This window comes from Hippopotamus amphibius, chromosome 4, assembly GCF_030028045.1.
Source record: "Hippopotamus amphibius kiboko isolate mHipAmp2 chromosome 4, mHipAmp2.hap2, whole genome shotgun sequence".
NCBI classification, from domain to species: Eukaryota; Metazoa; Chordata; class Mammalia; order Artiodactyla; family Hippopotamidae; genus Hippopotamus; species Hippopotamus amphibius.
Genome location: NC_080189.1, coordinates 132,773,612 through 132,795,011, shown reverse-complemented (window position 1 = coordinate 132,795,011; position 21,400 = coordinate 132,773,612). Strand labels below are relative to the sequence as shown.

At 37.9% G+C, this 21,400-nt stretch overlaps 1 protein-coding gene across 8 annotated transcripts in view; it reads right to left on the bottom strand.

Annotated features, from left to right (window-relative positions):
* Positions 1 to 16,270: 16,270 nt before the first annotated feature.
* Positions 16,271 to 21,400, bottom strand: part of ARHGAP12 (Rho GTPase activating protein 12) — a 107,259-nt gene continuing 102,129 nt past the window's right edge. For 4 of the 8 annotated variants that reach the window (XM_057730827.1, XM_057730829.1, XM_057730832.1 and 1 more), the window contains 4 exons: positions 20,442 to 20,519; positions 20,204 to 20,338; positions 19,868 to 19,970; positions 16,272 to 19,028 (listed from right to left, as the gene is read on the bottom strand). In XM_057730827.1, coding sequence (XP_057586810.1) covers positions 18,854 to 19,028; positions 19,868 to 19,970; positions 20,204 to 20,338; positions 20,442 to 20,519 — 491 coding nt within the window. In that variant the 3' untranslated portion in view covers positions 16,272 to 18,853. Of the gene's footprint in view, positions 19,029 to 19,867; positions 19,971 to 20,203; positions 20,339 to 20,441; positions 20,520 to 21,400 lie in introns of all 8 variants that reach the window. The other 4 variants (XM_057730830.1, XM_057730834.1, XM_057730833.1 and 1 more) reach the window with 3 other exon arrangements.

Below are 21,400 nucleotides of genomic sequence, written 5' to 3'. Positions count from 1 at the left end.
GGGGTGCGAGCAGCCAGGCCCGCCACCATGACGGCCTCCCCGTCACCCCCTCCACGCCCCTTCCTCCTCCTCTCCCTCTTCTGTCCGCAGCTCGGCTTCCTCCCTTTTCCTGGGAGTCCCCTGGTCTGTTGCCCTACCCCCCAACCACCCGCACGGGCTGGACCTTCTCTCTGCGACCACCTAACCCTACTTATCCTTTTGACCTCAGCCCCAGAGGCATTCCTTCAGAGAAGCTTGCTCTGACCCCACGTCTAAACCCTTTTGTAAATACACTTTTGTAAACCTGGTTCCTTGCTCTCAGAGCACTTAAATCACTTTTGAATTATACGTTATTGGGATGATTTGATTCATACCCTATCCCCCACTAGTCTATACACACGCTGACAGCAGGAAACATATCTGGTCACATTCATCATAACTCCCACGTCTAACACATTGGAAGGGCTCAAAATCGTTTTTGAACTAATAGCTCGGAAGACAGGGTTTGTCCCAACTTTGCCACTTGCCTCGTGCCCTTTGTCAGCCACCGATCTTGCTGAAATTTAGTTTCCCCTCTCGTGTAATGGACTAATACAACCTATTTTGTGTGTGTACACATTTAGTTAACAAAGCAACTTGTACGCAACATTTAAAACTGAGCCTCCTCTTTCCTTTCCAGTGAAACAAAAAGAAAAATGGAAAAATAAATAGGAACAAAATTACAATAGAGAATGTCAATTGCAGATAAGATGCTACGGGTCCTGCTGGTTCTCCCATGGAGTGTCAGGGCTGAAGTCATCATCAGGAGAGATTTTATTTTAAAAGTGTCATCTTAAATTGCAAGGGTGTCTGTTAAACATCACAGTTCCTGGGGTTCTTCTAAGAACCAAATGAAACACAATATATGAAAAATGTAAGGAGTTTTATTATAGGATTGCAGCTGGGGTAATATCATATTTTGCTCTGTAAGTAACACTGATTAGGCACTTACTGTAAACCAGGCACTATGCAAGGTGCTTCCAAGACATCTCATTTAATCCCTGTCTTAAAAACTGTGAAGAAGGTAAGATTGTCTGAATCCTACACGTGAAGAAATTGAAGTCCTTAAAAGTTCAAGAAATTTGCTTTGACTTCAGCTGAGAAATGTGGGATTGGAACTCAGGTCTCTCTGATCCCAGGGCCCATACTCTCCTGACCCCCAGCCTTGGGGTCTTCCCAGAGCTTCCCCTCGCTCAGCGCTGCCCTGGAACCGACCATCCAGCTGGCTGGAATCAAGAGGGTCTTTCCTTTCCACATCCTTCCCAAATTCACTAGGAGAAGTTTAGAGTCACCAGAGCACAGCATTCCCTAGTATAAGGGCAGCTAGGCAAGAACCCAGATCTCCTGGGGACACCCAGCTCTGTGGAGAATCTCCCTGACTTCGGTGAAGGGGGCCACTGGCCTCGTGTTGCCCCAGATCTGCTTCAGTTCACAATCACTCACCCTGCCCTCCCATCACAGGCATGTTCAAGCAGCTCTTGAGTGTCTAAAAGATGGTGGAAGGAGAGGGTGATACTAAAGGAAGTTCTTTTTCAATTTACAAAAGGTTTTTTAAAAGTGCTCTTTCAACCTAAGACAAAAACCAGCTTTAAATTTTTGCCACTGACTCCAGATCCAAAAGTACCGTTTCCTAAGTTTTCGACTAGTGCCGCACTTAGTCCACTTTGGAATCAGTTTACAGCTTCCATTTTGCTCTTTGGAAGGCCTTCCTGTGTTTATGGCAAAGTTGTTTTCAATGTCAGTCACCCAAGGAGCAGAAAAACCCTCTGCATTCAGTGTGTCTCATGAGTAACGAGTGACAACCAGAAAAAAATATTTAAAATTTTTTTTTTAAAGAGTGACAACCAGAAGAGTTTCCATTATTGTTTTCTAGGGCCCTAAGATTAATGACTATAAACAAGAAAAAGTCAAAACAGTAAGAGCTTGATAATTATATTTTGAACATCTAAGTAGGTTATGAGTGGGTAGCTATTTTATTTTAAATATACACATACTAAGTTTACTTTCTTCAAAGAGACATTTCCAACTCCTACTCCAAGCTCAAGGAAATTAAAACACCACACAGACACACACACACCCATCTCAGCCGTGTTTTCACAAAGACAATGAACAGAGTAGACAAATCAGGCTGACGGGTAATTTACCACTAACGGTTTGATTTCACCAGCCTAGCCGCGATGCATTATGAACCAGGAAAATTAGACAAGTCAAGAGGATGATAGTATCAGTGTTTAATGTTTATTTTCCATTACCTGGCAGCACAATTATTCTCAATAAAATATAACCGTTCTCTAAGAGAAAAACGTGAAGCAGTTCAGCTAATAAAATAGCACTATTAAAGTTTCAAGCAGACTCAGTTACTTGGAGAAAGAGACCATGTGCCTTTTATTGATGATCGCTGTGACAGCTGGAAACCATGCAGATTTATCACTCCATTTAGGTGAAATGAAGGGAAACGGGGCATTCTCCACACAAATAACTTCCATATCCACTCAGTGAAAGATGTTTGTCTCCTTCCCTTTCGAATGTCACACAAAATGTAGTCATTTTTTAAATGAGTTGATAGTTCTGTGTTGGTTATCCCAACCCAAAGCAACATAGGATAAAGCTGTTAAAAGTCTTATGTCAATATGGGATTTATCAAGAAACATCACACATGCTCTGGTGCCCTAAGCCCAGGTGAAAACTCATCCAAAAAAATGATGCCAAGAGTCTTAATAGCTGGCCCTGCCTACCGGACTTTTCAGAAATTGAGTTTTCAAAAACAGGTACATTGTTTGAGATTAGCCTCACACACAAATATCCCTGTCATATGGGGAAATTTTTCTTCCCAATGCTCTGTCTTGAAAAAAAAAATCACGGAATACAACTTTGAAAAAATGTAGATTCCTTATACTTCAAATGTAATTTCAATTTTCCGAATTTTAGCATTATGGCCTTTATAACCAGCTACCAAACAAAGCAGCTGAGAATCTGAGAAAAGCTTCAGTTTCAAGATAGTGTCTTCCTAGAAGTGGAAAGATAGTCATTGCAAGAACATCAGTGCCAAAAGACGGTAAAAGGCAGTTTCTAAGGCTTAATAATAAGGTCAATCATATCTCCTTGTACCACAGAGACACTGAGGGCTGACATGAGAAGAGAAGGAAGAGGAGGGGGAGGAGAATAGTAGAAATAACAATAACAAAAAATGATGAGTTGTAGCGAGGGCTAGAGCCTGCAGATGCCACAGCACCTGCAGTATGGGGTCTGACTGCAAGAGGGAGGAACACAGCGCATTGCTCATCACCCTCCACTTGCTGGTTCAGCATCCACTGATGCGTCGTGACGAATTGCTTGCTACTTTCATGGCTACTCTTCTCTTTCTTCTTTTGTTCACTTTTCTCCTGGATTATTGGTCTTCTACTTCTTAATTTCTAAGAACTCTTTAAATATTAGGGAGATTATTTCTTCATCTATGACAGATCATAGTAATCATAAAAAAAAAAGTAAAAGAATATACAGCTAATAGCTACAGTAAGAGAAGTGAAATATTGAAAACTACCAGAGTCATAAGAAGACCTAAAAAGGAGGGGGAGACATTTCACCTTTACGGCTTCGACATTTCCAGGAGCTGAGGACAAGAGACCAAATATTATAACAAAAGACGCTCCTGCTGCTGTTACCTCTCAGGAAATTTCAAGGGTTTTGGGGAGCTGTGAGCCAGGAATTGCTGACAAAGGCCAAATACATACGGAAAACATTTTTTCATATATATTTGAATATATATGACCAAAATATATCTGAATGACCAAATATGTATTTCTTATAAATCACAATAATGCAAGCAGAGAATTCTAGGTTGGCAGCTTACCTTCAGTGCTTTACTATTTTTGTTGCGAAGTCAGTAGCCAATCTATTATCGCTCATTTGAAGGTAACATGTCAATTTTCTTTTGTCTTTACCATTTGGCAGTTTCCCTATGATATCCCTACAATGATGTGGTTTTGTTCATATTTTTCCTGAGTGTTTATAGAGCTTCCTCAGTCTATGGTTTGTCGATTTTCAATCTATTTTGGAAAATTCCCAGCCATTCTCTCTTCAAATAGTGCTTCTGCCCTATTTGCTCTCACCTTTGCTGGAACCCCTACTCCATGGGTGTTAAACTTTTTTTCACCATTTCCCATATAACCCTTATGTCCAATTCTTTCTTTTCTATCCTTTTGTCTCTCCAGGTTTCAGTCTGGATATTATCTGTTGAGATATCTCCTGATACAATTCTCTCTTTAGTTGTGTCTAATCTGTAAACTCACTTATGGTGTTCTTAATTTGTTACTGTATTTTTTAAGCCCCAGAATTTCCATTTGAATCTTATTATAATTTCTAGTTGTTTGCTGAAATTCTTGATCTTTTCATTCATTGTCTTATACATACTAATCACGGCTTTTGTAAAATAGAACAATTTCAATATTTGGAACTCACATGTAACTATTTGTATTGTCTGTTCTCTCTACTGATTTTGGTCAATTATTGCTTTTATTCTCTGGTTTTTTTTTTTTTTTTTTTCCTTTCAATTGAATGCCAAACACTGTGTATGAAAAATTGTGACTTAGATGTGGTGGATGTTCTGGTCCCACAGGGAGGCTAAGCTTCTTTTAAAAGTTTTAAACACACACACTGCCCCCCGCCCCCCAGCCCCGCTGCCTTTCTTTTATCGTGGCATAATTTACATACAGGGAAATGCGACAAACACATTACCCACACCTATCAAAATATGGCACATTTGATCACTCCTCGGGCCTCTTTCCCAATTCCCTCTCCCCACAAAATAAATATTGAGATGATTGTATAAAAAATGTGATAGAGACACAGCAATAAAAAGACCTACAAACACCTGGGTGAATCACAGAACATTACACTGAATCAAAGAAGTTGGACAGAAAAGAATATTAAAAAAAAAAAATCTGCATAATGGTTATATTTATATGAAACTCTAGCAGAGTCCAATCTAATCTATAGTTATAGAGAAACCCATCAGTATTTGCTTGGGACCAGGGGTGGAAAATAGATATTGGCCAAAATGCGGCCCATGGAGCTTCTGGGGGTGATGGAAATGGCCTGTCTTGATTGTGCTAATGATTTACACAGGCATGTATATTTGTCACTAATCAAACTATACACTTAAATGGGCATATTTTATTGTATGTAAATTGTACCTCAATAATGTTGATTTTTTAAATGTTACCAGGTTTTCCAGTTGTTCTCAGCTGGAGGATTCATCTGCCACAGCCAGAAGCATAAGTCTGCTAATATAATTTTGCATATTGGTTACGTCAGCCCTATTGCTTGCTATTCCCAGTTCTATATTATCTGCAGGTTTTTATGCTTTAAGTCATTAATAAGAATTTTTGAACAATAGGGTATTAAGACAAGGTCTTAGGTCACTCAAAGATATTCTTGTAGTATACCAACAAGCAACTTTATCAACACTCTCACTATCTAAAAGTACCAGAAGCTAACTTATTTTTCTCTCTTTATCCACAGGACATTGTGTGCAATCTCACCAAGGACTCTGCTGAATGCAAGATTGGATGTAGAGCAGTCCTTTCATCGACCAACCTTTCTTCCCCTTGGGGGGAAAATTGTCAGTTTTGAGACTTTCAAATATTTTCTCTATTATCTATGAAACATCACCGACATGTGTTGTTGGGTTCCATCTACAAGTTCTTCAAGAAGCAAAAGCATTCAGGGATGTAGTTATCCACATCTGTTCCTCTCCTCAAAGTGTCCGCAAGGTGGGACTCGACCCCAGGCTCACTTGTAGCAGATGTCAGGATGGCCGAGGGCCTTAATGTGATGGGTCATTTCTGTGTATGTTATACAATCCATATTAAGCAGACATCACTCGGATCACCAAACAGGTAAGTGGCATCATACAATTATCCTAAAGTGCCACAGATTTCCTTTAGCTTCACTTATTCCAATCCTCACATTCACGTATTTCCTTGCAAATGAATGTCTTTTTTTAAGTATCACAACTTGCCTGTCCAACTTCATCTACTGCATTTGAATGTAATGCATCTGTCGTCATTTCATGGTTATGAATTCTGTAAATTCTTTTTGTAAACCTCTGCAATGTGTACAGGATTATATTTAGCTTATGACAAAATATGTTCATCCTATTTTTTAATACTCTGTATATCACAGATACCCAAAAGCAAAATGCTAGTCTGCAACAGCCCTTATTGCAAAGATTTGCTATGTAGGCGACCACCATGGTGCTTCTCTCTGTTACATAAGTTCTTCCTACTTTCAATTCAGTGGTTATACAAGGGCTTTCTTGTCACTCCCTTGAAAATTTAATTTAAACCATCTTGATGAGTTTAGTTTCCTGCCAAACATTCTTTCTGGTGTTTATGAACATCATTCCCTCCCAGGTACCCATCATTCTGTTACTGCCATACCTATTACTACTAATAAAAATTAACATTTATTGTACACGTACCATACTCCCAGTGGTATGCTGGTAACTGTTTAAGAACTGGCACAAACAGCCATTATGGAGAACATAGTGGCTCAAGAAACTAAAATTAGAGCTACCATATTATCCAGCATATATCCTGGGCATATACCCAGAGAAAATCATAATTCCAAAAGATACATGCACCCCAATGTTCATAGTAGCACTATGCACAACAGCCAAGACATGGAAGCAACCTAAGTGTCCATCAACAGATGAATGGATAAAGAAGATGTGGTACATATATACAATGGAATACTACTCAGCCGTAAAAAAAGAATGAAATAATACCATTTGCAGCAACATGGATGGACCTAGAGATTATCATACTAAGTCAAGTCAGACAGAAAAAGACAAATATCATATGATATATTTATACATGAAAATTGAAAAATGATACAGATGAACTTACATACAAAGCAGAAACAGACTCACATAGAAAATAAACTTACGGTTACCAAAGGGGAAAAGCTGGGAGGGATAAATTAGGAGCTCTGGATTAGCATATATGAACTACTATATATAAAATAAGGTCATACTGTATAGCACAGGGAACTATATTCAGTATCTTGTAATAAACCATAATGGAAAAGAATCTGAAAAAGAATATACATTCTTTATATTATATAAAGTATATAAAGTAACTGAAAATTTTATATAAAGTAACTGAATCACTTTCCTGTACACCAGAAACTAAGACAACATTGTAAATCAACTATATTGAGAAAGACAGAAAAGAAAGAAGACACACATACACATATGTTTATTATAAATTTTACTGACATAGACAATATAAAATATAGAATACTCTTTATTGGAAATTCCACATACCAATTTATTCTCAAAGAATGTTTTATTTTTGGCAAACTCTTGCAGCCATCCTCTGATTGCAAGTTGACAAATTAGTATAATCTGGTATGAACACTGGTTGACATTTTCATTTACGTTAATGAGTTGGACAAAAGTGAACAATTAAACACGTACGTAAGAAGTTCACTCATGTGTCCATGATGTATCTGCCTTCTTTGCTGAGTTGGATAATAGTTTTTTTTTCTTTAATCTTGGAGGATTATTTCCTCAATTTTTTGTGTCATTCACAATGTCATGGCTACAGACACAAGACATTTAAGTTTAATTTGTATTGGTATTTTTTCCATCACTTAAGTCTAGACAAATAAACAAAACAATAAATCAATTCTCAGTCTAAATGTCTTCATCATGGCGAGCTTCAGATTACTGCGATGTTATTGAATGTAAAATTGGGAAAAGATGTGTGAAGGACACTATTCTAAAGTAGTTCCACCACACAGATAAAATATAACCTTAAAAACATGGGTAACAGTAAAATGTAACAAAATAATAAAGAACTGCTAAGTTTTGGCTATTGTCTTTGTTTTTAAATGATGCCCACATTTCAACTTACAAAACAAAACAAATGATGTGTGAATCTATAGGGTCCCTCTCCACCCCTTTTCCTTACAGTGTTATTTATAGAAGAATTCAGGCCCATTGACTAGTAGCTTCTCACAGCCTGGAATTTCTTGATTTCATATTCATGATGTAGTTCTGTATCCTCTGTTTTTCCTGCAAACTGAAAGCTGGACTCAGAGCCTGACTCAGATTCAAAGTTCAATTCCTTTGACAAGACTGTAAGAAGTCTGTATTCTTTCGTCAGAAGACATGAAACATCGAGTTACTTCTTTTTATGATGCTAGTAGCCACTGACACTTAACACCTATGTTTATTAACTCGACAGGGGTGTAAAATGGGTGATATTATATCGTTCCTTTTTCAACCATTAGTTGAAATACTTTTACATATACTTTTCCTCATCTGCCGTCTCGTTTCCCAGTGGTCAAGTGCATACAGCAAAGAGAGGATAAATTTTTCTTTCCATTTACCAGTTTTCTAGAAAATACTAATTGATTCCCGATCATCCTCTTAAGATGATTATCTTTTTAAATACCATCATGAATTCATGGCTTAAAACATATTACCGGGCCTCAGTTCACTGTGATTATTCTCATCATTGAAGCTCATGCTACCCTATCTTCGGCCAGTGGAGTCCTCTTCAAGTTGCCCTTTGACAAGATCCTAGTCATTTTTGACAGCTGCTTTGCTATTTGCTAGGACAAGATCTTCCAGGGTCATCTTCTACATTTCTTGTCCCAGACCTGGAATCAGCCACATCTCTAAAAAGCCTTTGTTTCTTTTAATAAGAAATTACATTTCAGGGTCAAAATTTGGGTGCTAGAGATGCTCCCTGGGTGGGTTGTTTTCTTTTAAATCTTTCAGCGGACAGTTGTTAGATTACCCACACACGTGCACATAAACTAGCTCATGACTTCGTGCTGATACTCCTAATCTCAATCAAAGACTATGGAGTTTTTACTTATTATGGCTGTGACTCCTTTCTTCCATTCTGAAAATCTTGATTCTCAAGGACTCAGGGGATGACAGAATTAGGTTATCCCAGAAGTATTCATTTGTTTAATCTCCTATTACATATACAACAATCAGAATAATACCACCAATACGATTACTAAAAAGTTTTAAATTTTGCATATGTTCTCCCCATTCTTTGCAACAATGGTACTAAATCTTCATTTGGAAGGGTGAATGCAGTCATTAAGGACTGTATATCCTCCCTGTTGGTGCTCAGTCTTATTTCTATAAGCAATTAAATATTTAATACTCAAGGGGGGTGGATAATTTAGCTCAGGATTAGCAGATACAAACTACTATATATACAACATATAAACAGCGAGGACCTACAGTCAGTATTTTGTAATAATCTATACGGGAAAAGAATCTGAAAATATATATACATAAATGAATCACTTTGTTGTACACCAGAATCTAACACAACATTGTAAATCAACTATACTTCAATTAAATTTTTTTAATTAAGGAGCTTTAACTTTAGGATATTAATTGTAATGTGTAATAATTATAAATACTGATTGATGTCTTTTATAAAATGGTTCTAGGGTAAACTGGAAATTATATAAATTTAAGGCAAATTTCCATTTGAACTTTCTGCGTATGGTTTAAAGGTATAATATTTGACACATTTTCTGGATCTTTTTTTAAAACTGTATCTTACTTTTATATACTCTGGTGATATAATATCCTTCATTGATTTTGGAAAGTCCACATTTATATAGTATTAAGATAATGAATATTTGTATTTATCAAAATGCTTTTGAGACAGAGTTCTACACTGTTTACCTGTAATTAAAATAAGACTTAAAAAGGCACTTGCAAAAAAAAAATTCTCAACAATTAGTCCTTACGCTGATGTCTCCAAGACATTTTCGTAGCCTGAAACTGTAATCTGTAAACTTCTATAATCAGTTCTTAAAGATGGGATCATGAAGAGTCTTTATTGAATTCTTAAACGCTGATAACAATTTGTGCATTTTATACTTCAAAGTCCGTTTCATTGGATAGAAAATCCTTGATTGACTTTCCTTGAGAATCTTAAATATATTGCTTTCATTTGCATCTGTTATAAAGTATTACTGTTAAAAATTCTGATAATCTAATAATTTCCTTTACAAGTCACATGCCATTTCAAACACATGCCCAGAAGATCTGCTCTTCCTTACAGTCCAGTAATTTCATTAGAATATGTCTTGCTGATGGTTATTTTAGGTCAATATTAGTTATTTGGTATGCTCTTTGAATACATAATTTCTTTCCCAATATCAGGAAAGTACTCCAGAAATATTTTTAATGTCTTTTACTTGCCTTGGTTTTCTTATGAGCTCCTATTTTTTCTATATTTGATCTTCTTTTTCTATCTTCAGTGTCACTTTTTAATCTTTTAAAATATCTTTAAATTTTTCATTTTTGACTAAAAAATTTACACCTACTTTTCTAATGCATTATCTGTTTTATCTGCTCTTACGTTTCTATTTACAATTCTGAAATATTTCTCTTTCCTGAGTTCTGTCATCTTATAATTCTGATTTAATGTTCTTTTGTGTCTTATACTATTCCTTAAAAACTCTGAGTTCATTTCACAATAGAAAATTACATTTTTCTTTTATGGGCACAAGTTTCTGGAATGCTCCTATTTTCCATAAGGATGTTATTTTACTAATTCTTTTCCCTTATAATTTCATATAGGATTTGGTCTTGATGCTGTTATTTTGCTCATTTTTATGTAAAATTAATTATCCTGCACTTTTGGACTAAGGAGTTAGGAAAGCTTCATTAACTTCACAAATTCATTCTTGTGTTGTCTCTGAGTCATGTTAAAAAGTATGGCAGCTAGCGACTTCCCTGGTGGTCCAGTAAAGTCTCCACGCTTCCAGTGCAGGGGGCGCGGGTTTGATTCCTGGGACTTCCTGGCTCTACCTCCCCTGCCCATCTTGATCTAGACAACCTCCTTTATCTACTGTCCCTATCCTGCCCAATTCGGATTCCACTCCCTGCAACTTTTCTTCAGTGTGAGGCCTGATCCTGAAGGGATCTCTGGCAAGTTGGATTTGAGAATTACCAGGCCACAGTGACTCAGCCCCTTCAGTCCTGGTGGCTATGCTGTGGTTCTCCCACCTGGGATCTATCATGTGATACCCTACTGCCTCCTTCTTGCTCCTCTCACAGATACCGTGTCCTTGCAGATCTTGGAGCTGGTGGTACTTTATTCCCAGCTGCTCATATTTTGGGGGCTCTGAGGATATCTCGTTACTTAGTTTTGCTGTCAACGTCATTATGCTGTTGTTTTAATGTGGGAACTGGAAAACGCCATCACTGCCACCATCTTCCCAGAATCCTTTGCACATATTCATTTCCGTACAGGAGGTGTGATGTGGATTACTTGTGTGTGTCCACTAACAATGGTGTTAAATCCACGCTTTTCCTGACACTTTAGCTGAGAATGTTCCACTTCACATTTTATGCTTCATGACATGACGATCCATCTGCTGTTTAAAACCAGGCCTCATCCGCTGAAACAAGGCTTCGTCAAAGCCTTCAACATTTCCTGTATTTACCTGACAAACCTGCCTGACTTCAACTCAACAAGTTCTCAAGAATTATGTCACTCTCAACTCATGCTACCCAATCACACTGCAATAAATCTTAGTTCAACTTCATCAAACTGGCCTGACCACAACACTAGTAGCTGACTGGGAAGGCACATTTGTAATAAAACTACTGAGACTGACCAATTTCAACTCACCCACTCAATAAGGGTTTACGTCAGAACTAAACATACACTGGTTGTCATACCAATCTCAAAAACTATAAACACTAGAGCAGGGGGACTTCCCTGGTGGCGCAGTGGTTAAGAATCTGCCTGCCAAGCTTCCTGACTTCAAACTGTACTACAAGGCCATAGTGATCAAGACAGTATGGTACTGGCACAAAAACAGAAAGGAAGATCAATGGAATAGAATAGAGAACTCAGAATTAAGCCCAAACACATATGGGCACCTTATCTTTGACAAAGGAGGCACGAATATACAATGGAAAAAAAGACAGCCTCTTCAATAAGTGGTGCTGGGAAAATTGGACAGCAACATGTCAAAGAATGAAATTAGAACACTTCCTAACACCATACACAAAAATAAACTCCAAATGGATTAAAGACCTACATGTAAGGCCAGACACTATAAAACTCCTAGAGGAAAACATAGGAAGAACACTCTATAACATACATCAAAGCAAGATCCTTTTGGACCCACCTCCTAGAATCATGGAAATAAAATCAAGAATAAATAAATGGGACCTCATGAAACTTAAAAGCTTTTGCACAGCAAAAGAAACCATAAACAAGATTAAAAGGCAACCCTCAGAATGGGAAAAAATAATTGCCTATGAAACAACGGACAAAGGATTAATCTCCAAAATATACAAGCAGCTCATGAAGCTTCATACCAAAAAAGCAAATAACCCAATCCACAAATGGGCAGAAGACCTAAATAGACATTTCTCCAAAGAAGACATACAGATGGCCAACAAACACATGAAAAGATGCTCAACATCACTCATCATCAGAGAAATGCAACTCAAAGCCACAATGAGGTACCACCTCACACCAATCAGAATGGCCATCATCACAAAATCTGGAAACAACAAATGTTGGAGAGGGTGTGGAGAAAAGGGAACTCTCCTGCACTGTTGGTGGGAATGTAAGCTGGTACAGCCACTATGGGAAACAATTTGGAGGTTCCTTAAAAAACTACAAATAGAACTACCATATGATCCAGTAATCCCACTGCTGGGCATATACCCAAAGAAAACCATAATCCCAAAAGAAACTTGTACCATCATGTTTATTGCAGCACTATTTACAATAGCCAGGACATGGAAGCAACCTAAATGCCCATCAACAAATGAATGGAGAAAGAAGATGTGGCATATATATACAATGGAATATTACTCAGCTATAAAAAGGGATGAGATGGAGCTATATGTAATGAGGTGGATAGAACTACAGTCTGTCATACAGAGTGAAGTAAGTCAGAAAGAGAAGGACAAATATTGTATGCTAACTCACATATACGGAATCTAAAAATGGTACTGATGAACTCAGTGACAAGAACAAGGAAGCAGATACAGAGAATGGACTGGAGAACTCAAGGTTTGGGAGGGGGCGGGGGGTGAAGGGGAAGCTGAGACAAAGCGAGAGAGTAGCACAGACATATATATACTACCAACTGTAAAATACATAGTCAGTGGGAAGTTGTTGTATAACAAAGGGAGTCCAACTCGAGGATGGAAGATGCCTTAGAGGACTGGGGAGGGGAGGGTGGGGGGGACTCGAGGTGGGGGGAGTCAAGGAAGGGAGGGAATACGGGGATATGTGTATAAAAACAGTTGACTGAACTTGGTGTACCCCCCAAAAAATAGTAAATAAATAAAATTAAAAAAAAAAAAAAAGAATCTGCCTGCCAATGCAGGGGATGTGGGTTCAATCCCTGGTCCAGGAAGATCCCACGTGCCACCGAGCAACGAGAGCCTGTGCTCTAGAGCCCTCAAGCCACAACTAGAGCCCACATGCCACAACTACTAAAGCCTGCGTGCCTAGAGTCTGTGCTCTGCAACAACAGAAGCCACTGCAATGAGAAGCCCGGGCACCACAATGAAAAGTAGCCCCCACTTGCCACAACTAGAGAAAGCCCATGTGCAGCAACAAAGACCCAATGCAGCCAATAAAAAAAAAAAAAAAAAAAAAAACTTCAAAAAAATAAAAATAAACACGAGAGCAGGGACTCTCCTTCGCTTACCATTATACCTCTAGAGGTTAACACCATGGGCAAACACCTGAAACAAAGTCACTAAGTTTGTTGAATGAATAAATGGGATCTTGGCAGGTTGTTTATATTAAACGTTCTTCCCAAACTCTTCAGTGAGAAATGTTTCAGCACTACCCACTATTCAAAGTGGCAGTTTCATATTGTCTGATGCTGGCTTCGTGGAACCACTGACGCCCACTGAATATGCTCCAGCTGCCCCCAAGAGTGTTAAGATGGGTAAGCAGCCTGAGTTGTTGGTACTGGCCTTGCTCAGGCAATCAGTCTGGCTAATGAAACAGGCCGAGAGTCAGGGCTGTGTTCAGAGAGGACCGTGATGCAGCCAGGTGTCAGAAACGTCACATCTGATCTGGTTCCCAACATAAGGCATTGAATTCAGGGAGCCTCACAGTCAGAACTGAAGATATCGGGATTCCCCTTATAAAAGGGGGACAACACAGCTGTGCTGGCTTCCCTAGACGCCTTTGATTCCTCTTTAAGTCCACCCTCGCCAGGAAACATGGACACTGTGGACACAAGGGCCTCAGTAAGCCTCAATACGGCCTGTGTGAGTAGCCACGCATCTGACGGTCCAAGGCAAACAGCAAGGGCTGAGACAGGCCACCTCCCTATTTATCAGAGATGTACAGGACACATAAAGAAAAGAGAAGTTTCAATACGCCCCATAAATAAAAATGTAGCTTGAAAACAGATGCCCACAATAGGTAGACAAGCTACATGTTTCTTCCTCAAATGATATTATGTGAACATGGCACAATATGCTTTACTTAAATTCATCACAAACTTTAATCTGTGCCACGCCATCTGGCATGTGGGATCTTAGTTCCCCGACCAGGGATGAGGGATTGAACCTGAGCCTCCTGCAGTAGAAGTGTGGAGTCTTAACCACTGGACTGCCAGGGAAGTCTCCATCACAAACTTTAAACAGAAATAACTAATCAAGACGTTTCTTCCCTTAGGCTTCTGAGCTCTAACTGGCCATCAGATTGCAGGCACACTCAGGAATGTGAGGGTCCCCGTGGTTCTGGCCTGCTTTATCAAAGAGACTCAGTTTTGCTTGACTGTTAACATTCCCATTTCTCTTCACTATATATATAAACAATCTCTCAAAATGCACAGAAGGAGGCCCCGAATGCCATACTCTAACTCCACTAGTCACGACCCTGACCTGACAGCTGTTTTGACTTCTACCTCCGCACAGCCCCTGCTGATATGAGCTTCCACAGCATCACGTCATTCTGATGTCAGTACAGATTTCATCAACATTACACGGTTCATGCACGACAACTTTACAAGCTTCGGTGCTACTTGCAGTGCGAGCCACAACGATTAGAACTACCTAGAAGATCTGGCCGCCGGGAAAAATCTCTACCAAAGACTGCTCTTCTGAAAATGTGGAGACAGGAAGGAAAACAAAGGGAGGGGTGGGTTGATGAGAAAAAGGAAGAAACCAAACTTTCCTAAATTCGTATTGTAGTGGTTTGTTAAACAGTTACCTTGTTCTGGAAGTGCTCTGAGTACCATGAAAGTGCTTTTCTCTTTTTTTTTTCCTGTGGGAGAAGGGAAGCAATGAGGGAAATGAAAGAGTTCATTTAAGTGCCACATTCACATAAGGCTAATTTGTAAAAGCTCAATCCCTCTGAATACGTTTACAGCCACCACCGGTCCACAGAACTTCAGCTGAGGAGCCTAATTGAGATTCTTAGGAGAGCCCCGGGCCTTCGGCAGTTACAGGATGTCTCATTAGCATTCTGGGCCTCCCCTTCTCTAGAAGGCCAAGTCTGACTCTGCGGGGCCTGGGTTCACGGCTTGTGAATTTCCAACAGGTTCTAATCCCCATCATTGTAAGGCTGATGGTTTGGTTTTGCAGCTCCTTTGCTTTGTTTGTTTGTTTTGTTTCAAACTAAAGTTGCATTTAACACAACTGTATTAGTTATATTGGAAAACTCTTTAAAACAAAAGCAAAAAAAAAAAAAAAAAGGCAGAAACGATGCCCTGCCTCCAAGACTGTAACATACGGGCTGAACTCACTAATTAAGACACCTCTGTCTCAAACCAGAGGTGTGCCTTCTAGAAAAGAGGACCGTTCGAGCTCAGGGCCTGAGTTCAGAGACCAGTAAACTCAACAAAATCTTATTTTCTACCCATATTCAACTCTATATAGATGCCATATTTGAGCAGTTGACTTTTATAAGTGAGAGGATGACACCCATTTGACTATTCTCATTTCTTTTTTAGTAAAATGACATGTTGTGGGCTCCTCTGTGTATTTTTTTTAAATGCTTAAAGATGTTGAAGAAATCAATGTCATGGGAAACTGCATGTTTACTTTAAGCATTTAATCAGAAGCCTCTCCCATGAACTGGGGAAAAAATTTCTTGGCGCAATTCTGCAATAACTTTTTTTCCTCTCACTGCTATCTTAATATCTAATATTACAGACTTACAAAGAAGCACAGGATAAAACTAAAATAGTACAAAGGTCTCCAGGTATCTGCCATGATTATTATTGATAAGTTTTCATTTATAAGTAAGCATAATACATACACACATTTACATACACATATATGTGCATATGTGTATATAACACAACTACCTAAGCCCAAAGTTTGGCTGAATTATTCCATTTGTGCTTTTAACATAGAAAAAATCTATAGATCTGCCTCTGTCTGAAATGTAACAGTTTTTTCCCAGAAGTAGTTCATAATTAACTTTTTCTAGAGTAAAAGGTAAAATTTCTTACTGCTGTAAAATTTAAATAGTATTTTCCTTCTATTGGAACATAATAACATACTTGAATATACTTTTTTCTTTCAATTTCCATCTTTTTTTTTTAATGACATTCTGAAGGAAAGCCTATTAGTAAATGAAATTCCACTGACAATTTGTTTCAGCCTTTAATATATTTTCTACTAAAAATCAAGCTGTCAAGACAGGAAGGTATTACTGGTTTTGTTATGACAAAAAACAAGTGGGAATTTTTAATTCACAAAGGATGAAAACACAAGACATTGATATTGTACACACAGTATTACAATAAGCTGATTAGCTGTGGACTATTAAAACATTTAAGACTTCACATACATACATGTGTACTTTGAAACAAGAAACACAGGACAATTTTAATCTTTGATACGTCATAACTACCAAGAGAAAGAACGTCACTGGTTTGAGTCTAATTGTTTTCCTGGCGTACAATCACTATATAGGCCAGGCCTAAAGCATACTGTATATTGTTAAGGACATCTTTAGGCAAATATAAACATTCTCGTTTGGGGGTTTTTTCTCTCTGCCCCAAACAATCCGCTTTCCCATCGCTGTCAAGTAGTTTGGTTTTGTTATCAATTTAACTATCACAACAGCAAACAATATTTCCACCACAAAGCTCGGGTGAGAGGTCTTTAGACAGGTCATACAAAAAATATCTGTTCCCAAGAAAAGCAACCTGTAAATTATAAATGCAATCCTAAGAAAAAGAGTCTCTGTTAACCAATCACTCGCTTTCACACACTGATGAAGAAATAAAGAGTGGAGGGGCGGGTGGGGTGGGTGGCAGAGGCACTCGCATGGCAGGGAGCAGAAAAGGTATGAAATGAGGAAAACATATTTGCCACAGGAAATATTGGACTCAGTTGACTTTTTAAAAAAAAATGAGGTATTATAAGAGCGTGCCAGTAAATGCAAAAACAAGACAAAATTAAAAGCCAAAATGCACATTTCCAATGGAAAAATCTCTAAACCTCTTATAGTTTTCTTTATTCAGATTAGACGTTTCATATACAGCAGTTCATCTAGAAAAATACATTTAAAAAAATCTTTAGCAGACCATGCTCTCTGTAACAAAACCTTCCAAACCCTGTTTTATTATACAAACCAATCTACATTAGTAATGTAAAAAGAAATTCTCAAATTTAGCAATGTCATTTTCGATCTGACATCCATCTACTTTACATATAGGTTTCCACTATTCATATTGCAGAGTTAGAATTCTGTAATAAATTTTCTTCTAATGTATTCTGTACATATTAAATAATCTAAAAGGTTCCTCTTGTAGTGCATTTACCATTTAGCAAGTCTATTCAGCATTTTTCCAGTACCATTTGCATTACAGTGATTTGCCTGTAAATGTGATTAAAATCTAAAAGTGCACACAGTTAACGTTCTCAAATAACGGCCTATCTCTGGAGGAAACCTAACATTCACGGAGAAGAATTACCAATATCGTGATTAGAAACAAGAGGTTAGAATGTACTCTGAGACTATACAACACAGTTATATACATAAGCTAACGGACAGTGAGTCTTTAGCCTGTATTTACATCAAATAACGTTGGTTTCCACAGGGTCATACCAAGAACTCAGTATGGCACTAGACAGAATTAGGATTGTTAGCTACAAGTCAGTGTAGCACAGACAGCCCCAAAATACCCTGAACTGGCTAATGCTAAATTAAACTCCAGTCTATCACAGTGTTTTAAATACTCTTAGTGCGCCGCTGTGCTCACGGGAAAGACAGCAAGCCTTCATCAAGGGGTCGTATCTGGGCTATAACGGGGCCTAGCACTCAGACTGCCACTGCACGCAGAAGCCCTGGAAGAGAAACACACAGGCTTCCAAACAGCTACACGTCATCTAGTTTAAAATGCCCAGGAGCGTTTTCAAAATAACTGACAGTAAGTATTGTTCTATTGAGTCATGAACCTATTGAATCATGAGAAGAAATTCTACATTATCCAGTTTGAGGAGAAAAAAAAAATGTAGTATTCTTACCAAATTATCCAGTGTATATGACTGGTTAGAATCGCAAGTTTTGATTTTTACGGAAATTCAGAGTATGAAATGCAAACATTCAGGATAAAATTAATCCAAAAGTACACACAGTTCTATCAACTTGCAACAAAGCAGCAAATATGAGGGCCTAACACACCTGGACTCTCCCCTTCCCTTCTGATCCCTCAGAAAAGTGCAAAATCAAAGAGTCACTGCTTGGTCCAAACATAAAATACGTCAGGTGTAAGGACTTGGAATCTGATGAAATCCGGCTTCTATTCCACAGGTTGTCTTCAGTAGGAGTCAACGTCCGAAGATGGAATTTATCTCGAGAAGAATTAACTCTACAATCTGATTCTGGTAGACGGTATGAACCGCTATGTTACCAGTCTCTTTCTCTGGCTTTAACAGAGTGGGACCAAAAACAATCGCTATACTCTGATAGGTCATTCGGTTTTTCTCTCCATTTTCTACCACTCTAAGAGGGAAAAAAAAAATTGTTAAAGGAGAAAATTTTAAAATAGGAGAAATTCTTCCAGTAGTATTATAAACGGTCTGCATTTAGAAAAGAGAAATAATGCTCATTTTCCTAAGGTACATATAAACTATTTAACCAAACAGAATTCAGTCTGAATAGCATGTAAAGCATCCTTATGGATAAACACAGCTGAAAGGTACAATTATACATATTCTGACAAACTTTAAATGTGGTATTTCAGCTTAGTTTTTAAAATATGACATAGACTTGAATACCTGTTACAATTTAGGTAACAATGATTATTCCCCCGCTAGGGTGACAGGGGGAAAATCTCATTAGAGCACAGAGATTAAACTTTGAATTTTACTCATTTTATGCTATTTTTTTTTTAAAACCTCTCATGCTGTTATCACCTATTTTAGTAATCTCGTGTTCTTCCTATCAGAAATTCACAGTGACTATGTAATAGCTTAGACCTAATTACCCTGACTTCAAGGTAACTGAATATTCCTCACTTAATAATCAATATCATCTTCGTAATAATTAACTTTAGCACAAATTTCTGAACACTTACTATGTGCTAGACATTATATAAATGCTTCACATATAAAATCTACTTTAATGTATTCTTTATACCAAATCATTTTACCTACGAAGAACTGGGGCTCAGAGAAGTTCTCTCTCTCACGTTACAAAGACATGGAGCAGCACAGCTGGGCTCGAAGCTAGGTCTGCGTGGCCCTGGCCCCGGGGGTCCTACACCACAGCTCATACCTGTGCGCTTCTCCAACCTTCCTTTCCCCCTAATCACTCCTTCTCTCTTGTGATGAGACTCTTACCTTTTGAGATGTCTAAACAGAGTCTGCATTGTGTCCTGGTTTGGCTTTGGCAACTGTCTGATTAGGTCCTTCACAGCAGGGACGCGCTGTCTTGGTTCCTGTTCTGAAAAAAGACAATGACACTGAGAGTGCATGAAACTGAACGCAGTGACATTATTCTGGAACCTGGTATTTGGTAATATACAGTGACACCTGGTGGTCACATTTAAAATTTCTGGAGTAAAACAATCCTTTGAAAAAACTTGTTTAAAATAAGCTCAAACAGTATTGTAGCAGCTTAATCTGTAAAGGGTTTTCAACACCTAGGGGAAAAACTGAGTGGAATTACATACTTACTAATTGCATTAACAAAATCATTAAAATGATTAAATGTAAAGACAGGTTCTGGTAATTCTCGAAAAAACATTTTGAGTGCTCCAGTGATGACATGAATATCTTCCCATTTACTATCCTTCAAGTCCAATTTCTCATCTGGAAAACAGGAGGAATAGGAAAGTTTCTGAAATTATTTTAAATCAATTCTAACAGTCAAGAGTGATTATTCTGTATATAACAATAGGGAATCTGATCTCACCATGATTGACTGCAAACCTCAGCTTCTGGATCACTGCAAGGTTGCCACTAACTCTGTAAATCCCATCAATATCCAACCCTAAGAGACAAACAACAGTAATTTTATGTTTAAAGTTCTTGTTGGCCTCCTCTAAAGATGCTTTCATGTTTCAGAATTCTTATTTATTAACATTAGCCTAAAATAAAATTACTCTTTTCCTCTAAAAGGCTTTTTACAGATGCTTGGCAGGGAGAGAGGGGTGGATTCACCCTGAACTGTTTGGTAAACAACAACAAATCTACGTTATCATGTAGACTATGGGTCACCATCTCAAGGAAATCATCTCCAACCTGAAATACTAGAATTTAAGGTAAACTCTGACAAACACCTGAGGATAATTCGGAAAGTAAAGGAAGCTGGTAGATAAAATCAGCCCACCCGTTTCTTTGCATGTCATTTGATATTCTAAATGTACACGTTAAGGCACTTTCTGAAAAGTGCTTGTCCTATTAAGTGCTTTTAATAAATAAACAATACAAGCCAGTAACTAAAATAATGGTTCTGTAACAATAATTTAATATAGTTATTAATTTATTTTATATGTGGAATAGAATCATTTGAAATTCAAACAACGAAGCCAAAAAATTCAAATATTCAGTAAACAACAATGATGCACACACACACTTAACATCATCTAAAGTGCTTTTCATTTAACTTCCAGTAAAGCCAAGCAGGATGGCGTCTCTACTATAAGGCTGGAGGAGTCAGACAAGAGATCTGTCACTGGCAGAAATTACATTTTATGGAAATATCTTAATTACACAAGATATTTTTGATAACTGATGTAAGTTAATGTGATTGCAGTCAAGATACTGTTATTTTAAAAGCTAGTGTAAATATTATAAACATGCTAAAATTAACCAAAACAGAAATTAGTTCAAGTCTTCCGAATTACAGGAAATGACATAAAGAGGATTTGT